The 18,189-nt window shown below is 46.0% G+C and overlaps 1 protein-coding gene and 1 long non-coding RNA gene across 3 annotated transcripts in view; both read right to left on the bottom strand.

The window, feature by feature from the left end:
- Positions 1-575: 575 nt before the first annotated feature.
- On the bottom strand, positions 576-2,459 carry LOC142360498 (uncharacterized). Its single transcript, XR_012763097.1, has 3 exons — positions 2,281-2,459; positions 1,647-1,732; positions 576-991 (listed from the first exon to the last, which is right to left on the bottom strand). It is a non-coding gene; the product is annotated as an uncharacterized LOC142360498 (long non-coding RNA).
- A 5,349-nt stretch (positions 2,460-7,808) lies between these two features.
- Positions 7,809-18,189, bottom strand: part of LOC104332466 (alpha-2-macroglobulin-like protein 1) — a 32,621-nt gene continuing 22,240 nt past the window's right edge. The window contains exons 28-37 of one of the 2 annotated variants that reach the window (XM_075441391.1): positions 17,081-17,155; positions 16,144-16,297; positions 13,652-13,833; positions 13,025-13,240; positions 11,655-11,776; positions 10,803-10,893; positions 10,047-10,115; positions 9,692-9,794; positions 8,456-8,497; positions 7,809-8,025 (exon numbers count right to left, since the gene is read on the bottom strand). In XM_075441391.1, the coding sequence (XP_075297506.1) occupies positions 8,000-8,025; positions 8,456-8,497; positions 9,692-9,794; positions 10,047-10,115; positions 10,803-10,893; positions 11,655-11,776; positions 13,025-13,240; positions 13,652-13,833; positions 16,144-16,297; positions 17,081-17,155 (1,080 nt within the window). In that variant the 3' untranslated portion in view covers positions 7,809-7,999. Of the gene's footprint in view, positions 8,026-8,455; positions 8,498-9,691; positions 9,795-10,046; positions 10,116-10,802; positions 10,894-11,654; positions 11,777-13,024; positions 13,241-13,651; positions 13,837-16,143; positions 16,298-17,080; positions 17,156-18,189 lie in introns of both variants that reach the window. The other variant, XM_009937876.2, reaches the window with a different exon arrangement.

The following is an 18,189-nucleotide window of genomic DNA, read 5'->3' as shown; positions in this document are numbered from 1 at the left end:
GAGGATACACCACAACGTATTCCCTTTGGTGTAGACTGGATTTCCACTAGTTTGTCTATGAGCTTTTTGAACCTGCTGATATTATTGGCCCCCATATCTCCTGCAGCAGTAGGTTCTATAGTGTAAAGTAGCTTTTTTGTTTGTTTTAAATTGATTGCCAACTAGCTTTATCACATGCCTCCATGGGAAGATTTGCTGAAGAACAGTTTTCCGTTCACATTATCTACCACCTTCAGTATTTTTTGTAAATCTCAGTCCCTCATCTGCTCCCCAAATTCTGCTCTTTCTGCTCCCCAAATGGTGGAATCCCAGCCTTTTTAGTGTCTTCCAGTGCAGCACTTCATCCATCTCAGAACTGTTGTCACTGAGGCTCACGCTGCGATTTTTGAGACTGGTTTGCAGGGTCTGGCTGGAAACCTGTCAAGCGCTGTGCCTAAATGCGAGCGAGGAGTCGTTGCATAGGTAGAATCGCTTGCGCACCTTTTACCTGCAGATCGTCACAGCTCTGGGCTTCTCGGCAAGAAACAGCCCATTTTCATTCAAATGGCATTTATTTTTTTCCATTTCAGCCCGTTTTAGTGACGGAGTTTTGCTGGAGAAACGGCATCTTGGAGAGCAAGCCGCGGAGCGCTGGTGACACTCAGTGGCCCCGCAGGAAAAGTGCACCTTCCCAGTTCACGGGTGTTTTCCAGTTTAGCGGGAAGGCAGCGGTAGCAAATGAACCTCGTACACATTTTTTTGCAGTTTATCAGGAGGACGGTGGTAGCAAGTGAGTGAACAGCACTGGTTAGCGTGAGGATGAGTCTGCATACTGTGCCGCACACGTTCACGTAGTGCAGGCATATAAATGGACATCTAGCCCACGTATTTGCATTTGCCTGCTTTCCCTTTCCCACACTTCAGTCTGGAAGCGAGACCATCATCACCTTCAGGGACCTCAGAAGGAAAACCTTGTCTCTTGAGGCGGGGAAGACTGGAGTTTTCGTACACTCTGTCGGGGAACATGACAGCTTGTAATGTATTCAGCCCCAGCCACCACGAGCTAATCCTTAGATCTATACCACGGAGGTGCAAGGGGAGCCAGAAATCTGATTCCGGCTGACCTCCAAGCCTGGGATGTCTTCCTGCTCAGAGAAGAGGCTGACATTACTCCCTGTTTATAGGGACAAATGAGTGGGATAGGGCTACACTCCCGTTACTGCAATGTCCTTCTTACAGGCTGCCCAGATCTCTGCTTTTCATACCCACACCTTCCCACAGATAGACACCAGCCCATCCACAGCCTCACCACGTCACTGGATCTCTTCAACCTCCTGCTAGCCCTGGCCAGTCTGGCCGATCACCATCTCCAGGAGGAAGAAACTGGACGGGAGATGATCATAACAACCCCGGGGCCTAACTGCCATTCTGTCCTGTCCCTGAGCAAAAGCTCATCTGGCTGCACTAGTTTTTAAGTACTCCTCTTCCCTCCCCAGCCCCATGTTTCAGACAAGTCTTTATGTACCACCGCCTCTCCTATATCGCTGCCCTACCCGTTGTTTCCTGCATGACTGATCCTAGTGTGAAACTGTGCTTCTTACATTAGAAGGCTTCTCCAAGTTTGCAAGCTGAGGAAGTAGAGTGGCTGCAACCACACATCTCCTCACCTTTGGTGTCCCATCCCTCAAAAAAGCAGGTCAGTGTATGCCAAACCACCTTTCTGCTCCCTGCCGGGAGTGGGAAGTTGGAACACCTAAAGAGAAGGTCAGAATGCTTTGTTTGTGTGTGAAGAGCCAGCAGCAGGGGTCAGTTACCTGCAGTACCCTGGAGGCACCCTTCTCCTTACCACCACCTTTAGGATGTGAACTGCATATGAAAGGAAAACCAGGTCAACAAGTAAAAGCTGATACATATCAGTCTGCTCCCAAATGTTGCTGGGCCTGGCCATCAGTGACATTGCTTATCAACAGAAGAGAGAATGTGGGAATAAGCCCACTGTGCAGTAAACTGTGCAACGCAAGAAATCACAAGTTTTAGACTTTTCTCAGGAAATAAGCCTCTTTGAATGTCAAAGGCAAGCCAGTTATAGGGCTTCTACCCTTAAATTGCAAAAAAACACATTCACAAAAGAAATTCAAGCATGCTTTAAAAATTACTTATTCACCTATTGCATGTCTTGGATTTAACTATGGGTTGATACAAACACCTTCATGTGGCTATTTGAGCTTGGTTCAAAACTAACCTACAGGATAAGATTAAGAATTCGCAAGGCATCACGTGTGAGTCTACAAGTGTGCTTACCTTACACAGAGACAGTACAGATCATGAGATGGATCCGTGGAGTCTCACTTGGTTCTCTGTAGTAGCTATTTTAAAAATATGTTGTTGTCCTGCAGCTACAAGAGAAAAATCTAGGTCATTGTTTACCTCAAAAAGGAGAAAGAAAACCTTGGAACAAACCATAGACTCTGTACATTGTCAACAGTCCCCAGTAACAAGCCTTATGATTCCAAACTACAGCTCTGCAGTTTTGTATTTCTTTCTGTTTCAGGGGCAAAAAGTCAGAGAAATAAGGAAGGCAGATTCACAAACCACTGCTCTGTCCCCAGACTGGAGCACGCTAGCTGAGCATAGGTTAATATGCATGACTCAGGAAAGAAGGCATGTGTCCAGACTTCCAGGAGAGTTTGCAACTGAGTGACAACAGACAACTCCGTTTGTCCTGTGTCCCAGCTTCTCACTGGATGAGGGCTCCTTTCAGTTTTCCATGTGACCATTGCAGAGGCTCTGTGAAAGCCTAGGAAACTCATCTCTTGTGCACCCGCTAGAAGCAGTGTAAGCCTTCAGTCCTATTTGCACAGTACTGGCAGAAAACCACAAAGGTACAAATAGGCCCCACGCATCCAACCGTGATGATTTATCAATGCTCCAGCGGATCCCTACCTGTTCATTCTACAAACTGTCTTCTTCATGTATAGATTTTAAGTATGCTATTTATTTTTTATAATATCGCCTTAACAAGGTCAGAATCCTTTTGGGGTCATGTCGTGTGCTTACAGTCCTCCTCCTTTTAAGGAGCCTACTTCTCACTCCCTTTAAGAGCTTTTCTTCGCAGAAAAATCCCTTGCTATCTGAGATACTAGTTACCAGATTGCCTGTTAGCTGCTTCCCGTCCTGTGCTCTGCAGGAACTTCTTTTTGCAGGCTGAAGCTGCAAGACTTTGCAGGAAATTTCCCAGTTGCCTCCAGGCCATCCGGGCAACCAAGACCCACACAGCGGCTTTGGTGAGTTGATGGGAGGAAGTCTCCTGGCCATCTGCCAGCTACTCATACCCCACGTTTGCTGACACATAGCAAAGGCTCCTTTCTTGCACTGGAAGATGTTGCCTACAGATGTCACCAAGGACAGGGAGCACCTTTCTACAGTCAGCAGAACTGAGTAAGCATCTGATTGCCCACCCACCACAGATTAGCCTCTTACTTCATTCCCTGATGTTTGCGAAGACCTCACTGGCTTCTGCTGTACACTCCTATCTTAAGGAAGCTTGTCACACAGCAACTCTTTTTCAATCCTGCCCTTTGTCAGCTTCTTCAGCCCCTCTCATATGCAGCTGAACAACATCGATTTGATTTGAAAACACAGTCCAGAAACCTCTGTTTGAATTCACATTTCACACAATTTCCTTGCTTACCTACCCCGCACAGGTACAAGGTGGCAAGACTTCCTATCATCAGAAGGAGAGGAATCTTGGTGGGCCTGTTTCTATCCACATCTAATTTCATGGTCATCTGATTACATAAACTGTAAAATAGACCCTTGACACATGTCCATTCAGAAGCAGGAGAGCCTGGCTCATGAGCACACTGGGTTACAGCCTTCAGTTTTTATTTACAACCTCCCTATCTGAAGTTCAACCAGATTAGAGGACCTTCCTCCCGCAGCTCCTCCGGTCCAGCCCAAATACCCACAGGAAGAAACTTGCCAGGAAGGCAACTGGGAGACTGTAGGGCCCACTTTGCTCCCTTGTCCTTTCTTGTCCATTGGCAGACCACCATCGAACTGTGGTTAGCAACTCCCTCGATGTCTTGAGAAGGGACAATGGTAGAGGAACGCTCCTTGGAGGCCCCTTCCTGTTCCTTCATGTTTTTGCTCGCTTGAACTCAGCTCTATCCTCTTTTTGTGTCTGTTGTCCAGAGAATCACTTGATTCCTTCAGGTTTTCTACCTCTCCTAAATGCTTGTTAGGCACAGCTGTGAGACTTCTATTTTCCTTCTTCTTGTCCCTGCTGGACAACCCCAGGAGCAATGGTGAGCAGGGGAGGCAGGTCTGGCTCTGTCCGCTTTGTGGACAGATCGTTCTGGATGGTCAGAGAAAAAATAGATTTACTGTCCTCTTGCAAGCTGTGTTGATCGAGCAAAGGGCTGCACCAGACAACTCTGGTGACATGATTTTCTTCACTTTATATTCCTTTTTCTCCCATTTTTCTCTCCTGGGTACTTCCTTTCTGGAAACATCATCAACCTCTCAAATACACAGCACACCTTGTTCACTTTTTCTTCATTTCCCCTCATTTTTTCTTATCTACTATCCCACCTTTTATGTGTGCTACTTTGCTAATGGCATTGCAGATCCTGATGAGGCATCTGCATACACTCCACTCTCCTGCTGCATGTGTTGCATCCTGAAATTCCTCGGGTGATTGTTATGTTTTTCAGTAGTGCCACAGGTAAGGATTAGCCATCTGGGTTAACGCCTTAACAGGGTGGGACTGGGTGTTGCCAGAGTCTAAACAAGCACAGTGACTGAGGCTGTAGTATGGTCTGGGCATGGGCAGCTGAAATGGCAAAACTGAACTCAGTTTTATGGGAAGTGGCCATGTAAGTCAGAGTCCAAGAAGGGGAGATGACAATCTTCAAAGAAAACAGGAAGGGCCTGTTACAGTCACACGCATTTTTTTCCAAGAAGCGGGGGAGGGGGGGGGGGAAGGAAAATGATACCACAAATCACACCTATAGAGACAGTAATTTCTGATTGTTTACAGAAGATGAACATGAAGTAGTGGTGCACGACATAAAAAAATTATATTAAAGAAGGTGTAGTTAGGACTAAACTTCTAGTTCAACATGGGATGCCTGGGTACACAAACAAAGCAAAAAAAAAAAGGAGACCGTTACAGTTCAGAGGGAGAGATGACAATGGAAAGGACACCAACTGCAGAAATGTACACTGTGCGTGAAAAATTTCTTTGTGTAAAGGGGACACGGAGAAATACAAAGTAGCAAATGAAGTAAGAGAAGACAAAAGCAGAATAGAAAACAAGAGGAAGAGTAAGCAGGGGTCTTGCGCAGATGGGAAGGAGGCATATACAGCGGACAGGAGGGCTAGGTCAACTCGGGAAGGACAGATTTGCCGGCCATGACAGTGAAGAGAGAAGAAAAACGGGGGTGGACAGAACGCTTGGGCAGGCAGAGGATTCTGGAAGAGGCAGGGACCTTTCTGGGAACAGCAGTGCTTCAGCCAAGCAGCTCTGGCAGCTGTTTAGGCAGGCCAGGTGGGCGATGGGGACTGGGGCTTGGGGTTAGGGTGCTGGCAGTGGAGGAGCAGGGCAGTGTGGAGGGGAAGCAGAGAACCAGGAATAGTTGCCCCGCGGCTGCCTGTAGGGGTTGACAAGGAACACTGCTGGGCAGAGGAGCGAGTGTCCCAGGAGCAGGGGTTGGGCTGGAGCCTTCGTGGGGGTGTTAGTGGGTCTCAGAAAAGGAGACGCCCTGGGAGAGAGAGGATCTTGGTGCAGGGGACAGAGGGAAGGAGAAAATGAGGTGTGTGAGAATGGGAGGGGAGGGATTGGGGGAAGTGGGGGTGCAGGGTGCCAGTGAAGGCACAGGCACAAAGAGCAGAGGTCTTAGGGTAGCTTGGCAACCAGGGCTGTGACAGGAGGAGACTGGACACATTGGCAGGGGGTGGGGGAAGCAAGGTCTTGCCTTGCCCTTGTGTTCCCCAACACCTAGAGCTCCATCCCAATGTCCCTGCTCACCCAAGAGGGCCCTGTCTCCCTTTCCCGTCCTACATTCCCACACAGCCCACCTGGCCCAAGTCCCTGACCTCCCCCTCTCCTCCTCTCCCCTCATTACCCCCCTCTACTGCAGGATCCCCACTTCCAAGAGGGAGGGAGAGAGAGAGGAGTGGTTGGAGCAGGTATGTTCCTGCATCAAGGCTGGTTAGTTTTATCAGGGTAAAGTGAATTTCCACTGATGGGTTGGGTTTTTTGTTGGTTGGTTGGTTTATATGGTGCTGTTCAGAGCCCTAAAACCATTATCAAGGCAGGCCCTATTCTTTCTCAGCCTGTGATGCTGCCATCAACCTCTTTCACAGCCAGGGTACACAATGAGGTTTTGTCCTTTTTGGATTCTAAGGCTGTTTTCCCAGTGAATCAGCAGTTGGTGTGTGCAGATGTAATCGACCCACACTGCGATTTTTCAGGCACCAGCAGTAAAGCTGGTGGGCAAGCCCCCTATGAGGCAGAACAGGTGAACTTGCAGATACAGTCAACCGCATACAGGATTGCAGTGTCTTTTTTCTGCTGTCTCCACCTGAGTTCAGGTCCACAGCTGGAGCAACCCTACAGGTGGGATGTGGATTGGAAGGTCTCTGCCTGCCTCTGCCACTCCTCCTACCTAGACTGTGTTGGCCCAAGGGCTTTTCTGCAGCTCCTGGTCTTTTTCCAGACATTTAGGCCCTGTTTTTCATCTTCAAGGCTTATATCTCCTGGGCATCATTTGTTGCTTAGTCAGTGTCTGGAGGGAAGAGCATCCTTTTGTAGCCCCAGCTCCAGAAGCACACCCACAATGCAGGACCTATAATGCCATTCAGGTACTACCTCGGTTCTGGTGCTACAAGCTGGAGACATGCAGCAGTCATTTACACAATGAGGTTGTCTTAGATAGATGCTTGATACCTTTCTGCAAGACAGGTATAAAGAGGAAGCTGTAAGGACATCAATCCCTGTTTGCCATGTCATCAGGAAGGTGAAACTGCCATAACCTCAGGAAGATGGTGGACAGTTCACTACATGGTAACATCTATTAATGTCTTCTGTTTGCATTAAACTACTACATCAGCTTTAGCTTTGCACGTCCTGCATGCACGCAGAGTCCATCACTGCCTCATATTACTATTTCTTTTCATGAAAGGTAACTAAATCACTAAAAGGAGGTTACTAATGTTTGGTACCAAAAGAAAGAAGCATAGGCTATAAAAAGACAGCTCCACAAACACACCCAGATCTAGCCCTTCTTTTGTATGGCTTGGCAGACTTGCTTTTAAAGCAGTAAGCATTGAAAGATAATCCTGGAGCCCTTGATTTAGTGGAACTGGGATCCAAAAGTGAGATCTGCAGGATCATGCCCCTTTTTGAGTTCCTGAAATGCTCCCACTTGATGTAAGAAATGGAAACAAACAACAGGCCACACAACATGTAGTGTATTTGGAAGGGATGTTATTTCGGTCTGGAAGAACTGGTAAAGTAGTTCTCCCTTAGCCTCCCCTTGCCTGTTCCTACTCCTCAGTTCTGACAGAAAGGTGATTCACAGGGCCATGTAGTGAACCAGATCAGGGTTAAACCCACCTTTTTTTGCTTGGAGTTTGGTTGCAGGCAAACTGTTGTGTTAACTGAATTGAGAATGTAGCCCAGAGATGGGACTCAGGGAGGAGAGGAAGACTTAAGCCACTATGATGAGCAAAAGCAAAGTATGTAACCACGATCTGAGTAATGCTTCTCTGGTTTTTAGGCATTGAAATCTGTCAGACTTCATCAACATCAAGTCATTGCAGTCTTTCCAGGTTCAACATACTTTATTTCACTTCATCCCAAACTACTGTGTATGAAGGCAGGTTTCACACAGAAACTTAGGGCATAGATCAACGGAAATGGGGTGTGTCCAACACAGCAGAGGAGAGACAGAGGGATGAAGTTTTCCGTATGGAAACAGAAAATTGAGATTATTGGTTGTAGAGCCAGGGCATTCTAGTAGGAGCCCTTCTTTGAGGCATCTGTGGAAAGAAAGATCAAGAGAAAAGAAAGTGCCTGATGAGTTTTTAGGAAGCTGTCTAAGGTGACTAAGAGGTGTTAGGGGATGAGTTGCAACATGTTTTTGTCATTGACATAGGCATTTCCAGTTGCATTCAGATTTGGGATGCTGCAAGGACTGCACATGTGAAGAGTGTATGGAAATGGAATAAAAATAGATACTTTAAACCTTCTATGGTATGCTCAAGCCTTGGTCTGCATTGAAATTCTGTCTAGACTAGAAACTGTGCCCACAACTAGTGCAGTAGATTCCAGTTCAACCTGCAGTCCAAGAAGGCTCTACAGCACATGATGCAATTAAATACAGAGCAGAGGTGGGCTGCTGTGCTTGCTTACTACCCGTCCTCTGCTCTGTTTCAGCTGTTCCCACCTTGGAATCCTGTTAACACTGACCTGAACTGTGAGGGAAAACATATTCTCTTGCTGTGCGGTCATCTGTAGAAACAAAAGAGAAAGGGTAGTGAGCTGTAGAACTGCATGGTAGGGTAATGCCAAGCTTCTTTCTCTTTAACATAACCATCCCACGACCTTAATTTTTTGCTCTTCTGACTGTGAATGCAGGAACAGAAAAATGTCTGCAGTGAGTCAGACCAATGGTCTGTCTCCCCAGCACGTCTCCCGTACAGCTGTAAAAGACTTTCTGATTCTTTGTGATACCTTCTAATGTAAGGACATTTTTGTAAATGGAGAACCTTTGAGTAGTGTGTCCTGATAGCCTTGCTTTTTTACTGAGAATTAGTATTTTCATGTCAGACAACAATTTTTAAATTGTGTGTACTAAGCAAAAAAATTCTTGCACAAGATGGAATAGCAAAGAAAGAGCATATTAGGTGACAATATTTAGCTCTGTGTAGGCTGAATTAGGAAGTGTCCTCCTGTTCTTGACATGGTGTGGAAGGGGGAACAAGAATGGAATTCAGTATACAACATACAGGCCTGTGGCGCTAATTTCTAAATCTCCAGTCGCATTTTTTCCATTTTGTTCTCAAATTCTTTTGATTTTTTTTAATAATTCTTAGTGTTCCGTCTGCTGTTTTGGCTCATACTGAGCATAGGATAATCAGAGAGACTCAAAATGACTCCTAGATCTCTCTTCTGTGTGCTGATAGTTCATTTAGAGCTTTAAAGAGTAAGAAATTATTTTCCTATTATCCTCAGAGACAAAACAACACCCAGTGGATGGTAGGATTGTTACACTGTACGTGAAAAGCACAGAATCAAATTCTGCCTTCTGGTGGATCAGGGTGGCAGTATGTAATATTGATTTTAAACAAATGCCTAAGCATTGTCAAGATAGCTAAGGAGCTGGAGAAGACATGGTAAATTGACAGAGGAGCTTTCTTTCCACTGAGATATAGGTTGAAGCTAGAAGCCATCAAAAAATACAGTCATTTTGAATGCATACACACCACAACATAATCATTGTGCCAGGCAGCCTCATCTCAAGAACCTAAGAGCAAGTGATTTTGTTACTTGAATGTAGAAGTTTTGTACAGAGGAAGCCCAAGCTTGGAGTTGCAGGAGGAAATACACTGGAACAAGGGAAATAAGGGAATAAGGGGCATAGACAGAGCGGTGTCTGACTTGGGGTGTAATAGTTACTCTTTGCCTGTGTCAGTGAAATCTCACCTGGCTTATAGTAGTCATAGACATGCACTGTTGATGCTTTCAGGTTCTGCACTTCAATATCTTGTTCCACTGAGATGTTAAGCTTCAGAGAAGTCTCACCCAGCTGGAGAGCAGAATAGGAGTGAGCAGAAATGCACTGGCCATCTTGAAGTCACCTACATACCAACTTTATTCCCTTTGCATCAGAGATTTCTTCTCTGTCTTTCCAGGTTCTCCCACCCTCTTCCTCTTTTGCCAAAATTTTAGCCTGCTTGATCAGTCTAGAGATTTGTATTTTTGATCTCTGAGACTCATAACATGAAGTACTGCAGTTACTACTACTTGAATGGGCAGCTCCCTGTGGTTGTCGTCTTACCTCTTCCAAGTAGATTATGACTTTGTCTGGGTTTATCTCTGTCTTTTTAACCAGGGATATCTTCTCCAGCTGTATAGAAAGACAAGAGATGAGCTTGGTTAGCATCAGCTCACTGGCCTTCCCTGTTGTCTCACACCAAGTTTGGTATTTGTCAGTGAACCACTGCTGACTAAAGCACTTAGCCTAGTCAGAGGAAGGCTGGCGTTCCCCAGCTACAGTGGCATTGAGATTGTTGGGAGCGCACAAAGCCTTAAAAAAGATTTTTTCAGATTTGTAAGCAGTGTCCTTAAGCCGCATTCCTACTTTCAGCACTTGTAGCAAAGGGAAGGATGGTTAGCAGGAGGCTATGATGGATCTTCCTGGCTATTTCCTGGAACACTGGAGAATGTCACTGAACAACTCTATGGGATTCAACACTGCTTTATGAAGCATCTCTACAAATGGCACTGGCAACAGCGAAGGGTTTCAGTGCATGACAGATGATTCTAAATAGGTGCTTCTCAGCTCCTCTCTAATCTTACTGCATATGTGATCCTCACTACTGATGATGGAAAACTGCACAATCAGTCCTGCAAGTAGAAAGTTGCCTTGTGGAATAGGCCACTGTGTCTGCACTTGCTTAGTTTAGCTAATTTATAGAAAGATAAGTAGCTACAATTCTCCATCAGTTCTTAGATGTTTGGATATTTCTGGCTGAACTACATCTGGAAAATAGATTTTCCTGTCTTCAGGGAAGGCCAGAGGAAAAAGTCTTACCTTTTTCACAGAGCTCTTCACAGGAATGAACCCTGACAGCATCTCCACCTCCACCAGGGCCATGTTACTGGTCTCACGGTCCCCTACGTAACTAGAAAAAGGCAGAAGAGAAGCACATTAGATGTGAAAGACATTACAGCATTTCTAGAAGTTACTAATGAACACTTCCAAACTTTGCCTGCTCTACAGTGATGTGAAAGCTCAGCAGCATGTCTAACTGATGGGAGAAAGGGACAAAACATTGCCCCCGTCTACTTGCTCAATATGGAGACAGATTTTGGGGCAATTGTGTTATGGTTAATCTCCATGCTACGCTCTCCAACAGGCAGTGATCTTTAGTGTTACAGGCTGAGAGCGGCAATGTTGGCATTGTTCTCTTTCAGGACAGTAGAGCATGGAGAATATGGACCAAGACACTCCTCCTAGACAGATGCAGGCAAGTGAAATATGGATAGGGACTGGAGTTTCTGCTCTCTGGTTCCAGCAGAGGTTCAGCACTGCAGGATAAAGCACCTCAGGGCTTGTTCAGCCCAGACTGCTAGGTGTTCCCCCAGGGGGAAGCTCTGTCTCTGGGGAACACTGCCATCTCAGCTGCTAGTGCTCCTGGGGCTGCTGAGCTGCTCCACACTGACTGAGAGAGTTGCTGTGGTTCTGGAAACCACTGCCAATGCATTCCCACTCTTCTTCAGGCCTCAATTCTCAGTTCACGATCTCTTTGGGATCTATGGAGAAGAAGAGTGTCTTCCCCTGTGTCTTTGTCTTCACAGACAGGAGGTTTTTATGGGGTTCTGGTCATACTACTGGGGCTCCTGCTTCTTTCCACTGAAGAAAGAGCCTAAAAGGATCTCATACCTGACAGACACATGGATGTCAAGCTGTTTCCTGGCACCATCAGACTCTCTTGGTACTGCTTCCACATCCAGGACAAAGACCTCTTCTTTTTTTGGTGGCGGGGTGTTATAGTACAAAGTGGTCTGATGAGGGAGAACACATCGTTATGAAGTGCCCCAGAGCTTCCACTATGAGCTAAAGCACCACCTGTGCCTCCAGCTTTTAACAAATTGGTAACCAGTGGCTAACACAGTTGGCCCCAACTGTGCTTGCTGTTCAGACACGTTTAGCCCATAGCATCAGATACATCTGCCAAAAGTAACCCTCAGTGTGGAGGCTCAGCTATCTGTGATCCAAGGCCTCATTCAGTACAACATTGTCTCAGTCTTACGGAAAAAATTATTGCTAAGGTGTGAGAAATTACATTAGCTGAAACCCTGCCCAAGAGGAGAAGGACACGTTAACTGTTAACTGTTGACATGATAATAGCTAGTAGTTCTAGGTCTGAAGAGGAAAAATACTGACAAAACAAGTATAAATCCCTTAACAAAGAAAGAAAGAGCAAAGGATCATAAGAGGACAGTTCAGCAAGTGGGATGATCACGCTTCTCCAAAGAGCAGCATAGGCCAATCTTCCTCCGACTGCCTGGTGATTAACTGCCTGGCCAGCAGGTACTCATCAGATGTCTTACGCTTGCTGACTATTTTCAAGTGTAACCAAGTAGTATGAGTCCTAGTTACCTCCTACATGCATTAACAATAAATAATTGTTGTGTCCTCTTGTCTCTACACTGCTTGCAGATTCTCTGTGAGCATCGTAAGAGATGGCTGAACAGAGGTGACCCAGTGAGGGAGGTTTTTACAGGGAGTGGCTTGAGTTCTTTGCTGTATGAACAGCTCATAAGCGGACCACTATCAAAGCTGCCAGAAAAGGAAGATGTATTCTCTTGATGGACCAGCTGTGTTGGTGTGCTGGGATAAGAAGACCTTGGTCCTACATCACTTCTCATCTCTGCATGTGATAACAACCCAGAGAATATTATGTCAGAAAATATAGAGTGCTCAGCTCCTGAAGCAGTGACATCAGCAATATATGCTCGATACAGAAGTAGGTACTGTTCTGTATTTCATTACTCCTGACTTCAGATCTACTGATCTCTTAACAGTGACATCGCTTTGCAGCATGAGACAGCAGGAGACATTCCTGAGAAGAAGATACCATAGGTGGTTGCAATAAAACCATTCAACACAGTATACCTGAGCTCCTTCAAGTCTGACATGATTCTGCCTACAAAGCCAAATCTTACTCAGAATTTGAGGCTATAGTGCCTGCAACCTCACTTGAATAGTCAGTGGCAAAACCTGACAGTTCTGTTCCTTGATATACTCACCTGTACATAAACACAGCCGCTGCCAGTCGCCTGCACTGTGTACGTTTCCGGAACTGCAAGCAGAGATGCCTGATGCAGGACCAATTTGTTGTTCCTGTGCACATGGAACTCCAATGGAGAAGCCTCCTTGCCTTTCACTGTCACCTTTACTTCTCTGGTCTCCTGAGGAATCAGGGCTGCATACTGAGCAAGGGCCTGTAGGCTAACAACGGTGTCCTGAAGGTAGAGAGAGAGTCGCTTTGCTGTGGAGCCGTGCAGCACAAGATCCAGCACACTAGGTCAGGCACTGCGGGGAGGACCACGTTCCTCATGGCCCTGGTTCACACTGACACAGGCAGGGTCTATGCACCAAATGTGTAGGTGGTGTCTATGCCACAGGCAGCAGGATGACTTCTGTTACCGGTAAAGGATGGCTTCTGAGCCCTGGGGTTAGCAGCCCCAGGTCCTGGGTAAACCAAATTACACCACACAAAAAGAGTTTCCCTGTGGCATTCCCCTTCCCAAGCAGGGCTCATGTATGCCTGTCCACAAAGGATGCATCTAGAGTGATGTGCACATGAGCGACATGCACATCATTCCAGGCACAGTATCTCTCTCCTTCATCCATGACTTTCCCCGGCTTGTTACCTGTGTGGAAGCAAATCCACCAAAGGCATTTCTGTGTCCACTGAGCCAGCGCACAAGCTTGCTCACTGAGGCTTCATTGGGTGCCAAGTCTGGTTTGGAGACATGAGCCAGGAGAATGTAGGCTACTGTCTCAATCACAGAAGAAGACGATTCTTCACTACTGGAATGTGATGTCAGGAGCTCTGCTATGGGGGAGAAACACGTGGAAGAGGAGAACAGTAGATCCCTATGAGCATTAGTTTCTCCTGCCCTGGTACCCTTCGAGGACAGGCAGTTTCCTGTGCACCATCAGAAATGCACGTGCCTTTCTGGGGCGCCTCAGAGTGCAGAAGCCAATCCCTCCTGTTGTTTCTGTACTCTGAAGGGCCAGCCATCTACGGTTGGCTTGATTTCTTCCACTGAAAGCACAGAGAGGTCCAGGCCCCAAATCCTCAACCAGTTCCTCTAGGAAACAGTTCCCCTAGAAACTGATGACCTCTGAACACAGGCTTTTTGTTTAAAGTACAGTCCTAGTCCTATTCAGCTCTGTGCATATTCAAAGCTATGTCCCCAGGCTACAGCTTTTTTGCTATTTCTGCATTTGGCTAGGATAGTCCAACAGGGCTCCCTGTGCTGAGAACCTCTAGGACTCATTTCCACTCAGTTGTATCTATAGTACAAGAACTGGTCACTCTTTGGGAGAGGATTGCTGGCAGGCTACTAGAGGAGCAAGACTACCCGACTTATTTTGTTGGCATCCTCACTATGCAGTGCATAGGCTAGGACAATTTAAGCTAGAGCTGGCCTCCCACCTATGGTCCAAGCTCACAGGCACTGAATGCATCTGAGTCTGGTTGAATGTTTTGTTGTAAAGATAGAAGGTGGCTAAAAAAAATTCAGCTAAGAATTTAGCTTAATTGTACAGTGTAGACATCTTCTGCAATGGTGCAAAGGTGACAACATGAAACGCTTTTAAATAAAAAATTCAGTTTTCAGAACAAAGCTTCACTTTTGAAATAAGAATCACAAAATCACTTGTTTGCATAAAACCAGCATAAAGACTTCAGAATTTAGCTCAGTGACTCTATGGACTGGCATTACTTCATTATATTTATCACAATGGAAGGTTTTTGCATGAAGGATTTGTGATTTGTTACTTCCAAGGTGACATAAGCAGAACAATTTTTTCGTGACGTGGTAGAAGATTTCTTGGAGATGCAGCTACAGATGACCCACAGATTAATCTTGATTCTTTAAAAAGCACCGAAGTCCTGTTTGAGATCCAACTGCAATCCTGTTAGCAAGGCCACCAGAGTCCCATCCACCAGGCCATGGCAGGTGTCTCTAGCCAGCAGAAGATAATCCTTTCTGGCAGAGATTCTCCAGCAGACCGGCTGCGCATCCTCAGACTCAGCAGGCAGAACACAGACACATTTAAACGTGTAGCACAACACCTTTCCCTCACTTTCCACTCCACTGCCCTTGCCAAGTCATTGCTAACTATTATCACTGGAAGCAAGAGCCAAAGAAAGCTACCAATCACTTGACCCCGCAGGCGGCTTGTAGTGCTCCATGCCCTAGGGCTTGAAGGAGACATTTTCCAAAGTGCATGGTGAGTTAGAAGCATCAGATTGACTGGACATCAGTGAGGATGTGCTCCAGTCCCTTGTTCCATATGTACTACCTGAGAGGCAGCTCTGAAAAAATATTGCGCTCAGCGTGTGCAATTCTGCTCCTTCCAGTTTGCCCACTAGCCACCCTGTGAAGCCAGCTGGGCAGACTGGGTGGCTGTGCAGTGGACTGGACTCTGTACTCGTAGCTGGTCAGGCTGAAAAATCCCCTCTCCCTTTTTTCTTCAGTGTTACTTTTCAGTCCCCAAAGTAGTTCACCATACTGCCAGATGAACAGATGTGGGGGGGAACTTACTGAAGCCAAATCAGGTAATATTGTTGCCAACTGTTTAACCATAGGCTTAGGTGCTTTGAAAGCCCCACCTGGCATCCTCATTCAGGATAGAAGTCCATTTTTTTTTCCAAGCTAAAGAGACAAAAGGAAAAGCCAAGCTCAGCAGCACAGCAACAAAGATGCATCCACCCAAGGGCCCTGAGCTGAGTAGAGCAGCAATGGGGAAGCAGTCAAAAGGTTTGAATTCTGCAAGTAAAGGTCCTGACCAGCATCTGAATAAACATGGTGAAGCAAGTTTCCTCTGAAAGATCTCTTGTACTATGTATAAATTGGTGAAGAATGACGGGAGCACTGCAACTCAAGTGAGTACTTTGACCACACAAATTAAGCTTGGATCACCTCTGCTGCTTTTGATAAGAAGTTGTTTCCTGGGTCTTAGAAAGCTAGAGACTTTCACAGCTTCAGTAAATCAACATTTTCTGACACAAAAGCCAATCTGAGAATAATTAAATTTCTCAAACCACTGCAATTAAATCCTACAAATATCAGTCCTTAAACACAGTCGTCACCTCTACAACGCAAAAATCTTCTAAACAGCAACAACCTACCAGTTTCCTTCTCTAGCATACTCAGGAGCTGCTCTCTCATCTCCATGTCCTTGCTCAGTGTGAAGACGTAAGCCATCAAGGCCTTGACATAAAGGCTTGTGTTATGAAGAGTTACATTCTTGAGGCAATGGAGGGCATTATCCAGCATGGTGTCCTGAGAAAGGAATCCAAACCCAGAGAATCTCCTCTGACCACTTTTTGTTGCAAAAATCTATCCCCACCCCTCAAGCGTCCAGCTACATCCTTGATGTATTTCAGTGCTAGAATCTCTCTCGGGGCTGTGGAGCATGAAGTAGAGTGGACAAAGCATCACTCACTGTGGGTTGAAAACAAAGACGTGACCAGAAGTATCACTGGGACAGGGGATTGTTAACACACTGGAGAATCCGGCTGTGTGAGGTGTCTGGTAGCACGCTGGCTCAGAACTGTCAGACCTGCATGCTGTGGGTCTCAGCTCCCGAGGGGGGGTACAACGTTGTTCTCAGAACTGTGCCAAGAAGGCTGGAAGATCAGCCCATCGTGGCTAGAACAGTCTACACTTGACTTAAAGATCACTGCTTTTATTTCAGGTCTGAAGGAAGGAGGAGGGGGGCGCTGCATACCTGAAAGGTGGTGGGGTTTTTTCTCCTTTAGCCATATTGGTCAGTTTAATGAAAACTATTGCCTCTCCCTGCAAGCCCTGAGCCATTTTCAGAGACAATTGTTTCTCCTGAAATCAGTTGGGAATGACAGATGTTCTGCTTTGCTGCAAGTCAGGCCATTTATAAGCACTCCTTACCAAGTTAAAATTTTCTTATTGAGCTTATTGTGTACACGGGTGGGACATGACAGAACCTTTCACCAACTCAAGCCAGGTACTCCCTGAAAGCACAGACCTGGGGAGGAATGGAGGGGGGAGCGTGCTCCCAAGCCCTGCAAGTGTTCGGATGTGACTTACATTCTTCTCCAGGTGGAGCTCCACCAGTGCAGCAGTGATATAGGCTGTTAATGAGATTGTGTCGTCCACACCACCCTGCAAGTCACACAGACAAACATCAGAAAAGGGCAAAACCTTTGCTCGCTTGACATCGTATAGCCACTGAGACTGCCTATGGATGGCAGAGGGGATAGTGGCATGCCTCTGGGCATTCTTGGACATGTGTGGACTGAAGGAAAGCACTCCAGTCTCACTTACTGAATATCGTGAAAGTCTGGTGTTGAGGGGAGCCTCAGAGGCGTATTGTGCATGCAGCCTAGGTGTGCCTTCTTGTAGAAGGGCAAATTGTTATGCTATTTCATTAAATATGTTACAGCTGGACACTTGAACAAAGTTTCTATGATGCAGGATTTACACACAAGAAGCAATGCAAGTTTACTTACAATTCAGCTGACTGAAAAATTACAGGTTAATATGGCTGAACAGGTCTTTTCCCATCAGAGGACATTCCTTCTTGGGGAATCCTCAGACATGAGACAAGAGTACATCTAAAATGAAGGGGGCAATCTGGGCTGAGATGCTGAGAAGCATCATTCACGGTGAATAGCAAAAACTTCGAAGTGCAAGGGGTGGTGGCAAAACCTATGCCAAAAAGTTCTGTTCAAATAGCAGGCCCAAGCTTAGAAATTCGTGAGAGTCAGACAAGGAAGAACAGTGTACATGTACACTGGTTTTATTTCATACTGCATCCAAATTTTAAGGAAAAATGTGTAACCCTTTGCTTTGCTAAAATAGCAGCCTGTTTTCTTTCATAAACCTGCCTTGTATTTAATATGGGTGACTTTGCAATCTGACCATTCTGGATTATTCTTACCTTTACAAAGACAATGAACCCAAGTATTGCTGTACCTCATGCACACTGTTTGGTACCTGAGCGCTAGGACATGTTCACCAACAGGGTGGTGCATTTCCAGCTACACTCTTCGAGGTCTTTTCCAGCCTTAATGATTCCGTGATTCTGTGATTCTATGATCATTCTGGGGATGCCAGGCTCCAGAAGAAGTCATACTTTTTGGGTGGTGGAGGGACAACTGTATCTTCAGATAAACTCATATGAGAGCACATATTCA

The sequence above is a fragment of the Opisthocomus hoazin genome, chromosome 1, assembly GCF_030867145.1.
Source record: "Opisthocomus hoazin isolate bOpiHoa1 chromosome 1, bOpiHoa1.hap1, whole genome shotgun sequence".
In the NCBI taxonomy this organism is placed as follows: Eukaryota; Metazoa; Chordata; class Aves; order Opisthocomiformes; family Opisthocomidae; genus Opisthocomus; species Opisthocomus hoazin.
The sequence above is the reverse complement of the archived record's forward strand: the minus strand, read 5'-3'. Positions and strand labels throughout refer to the sequence as shown.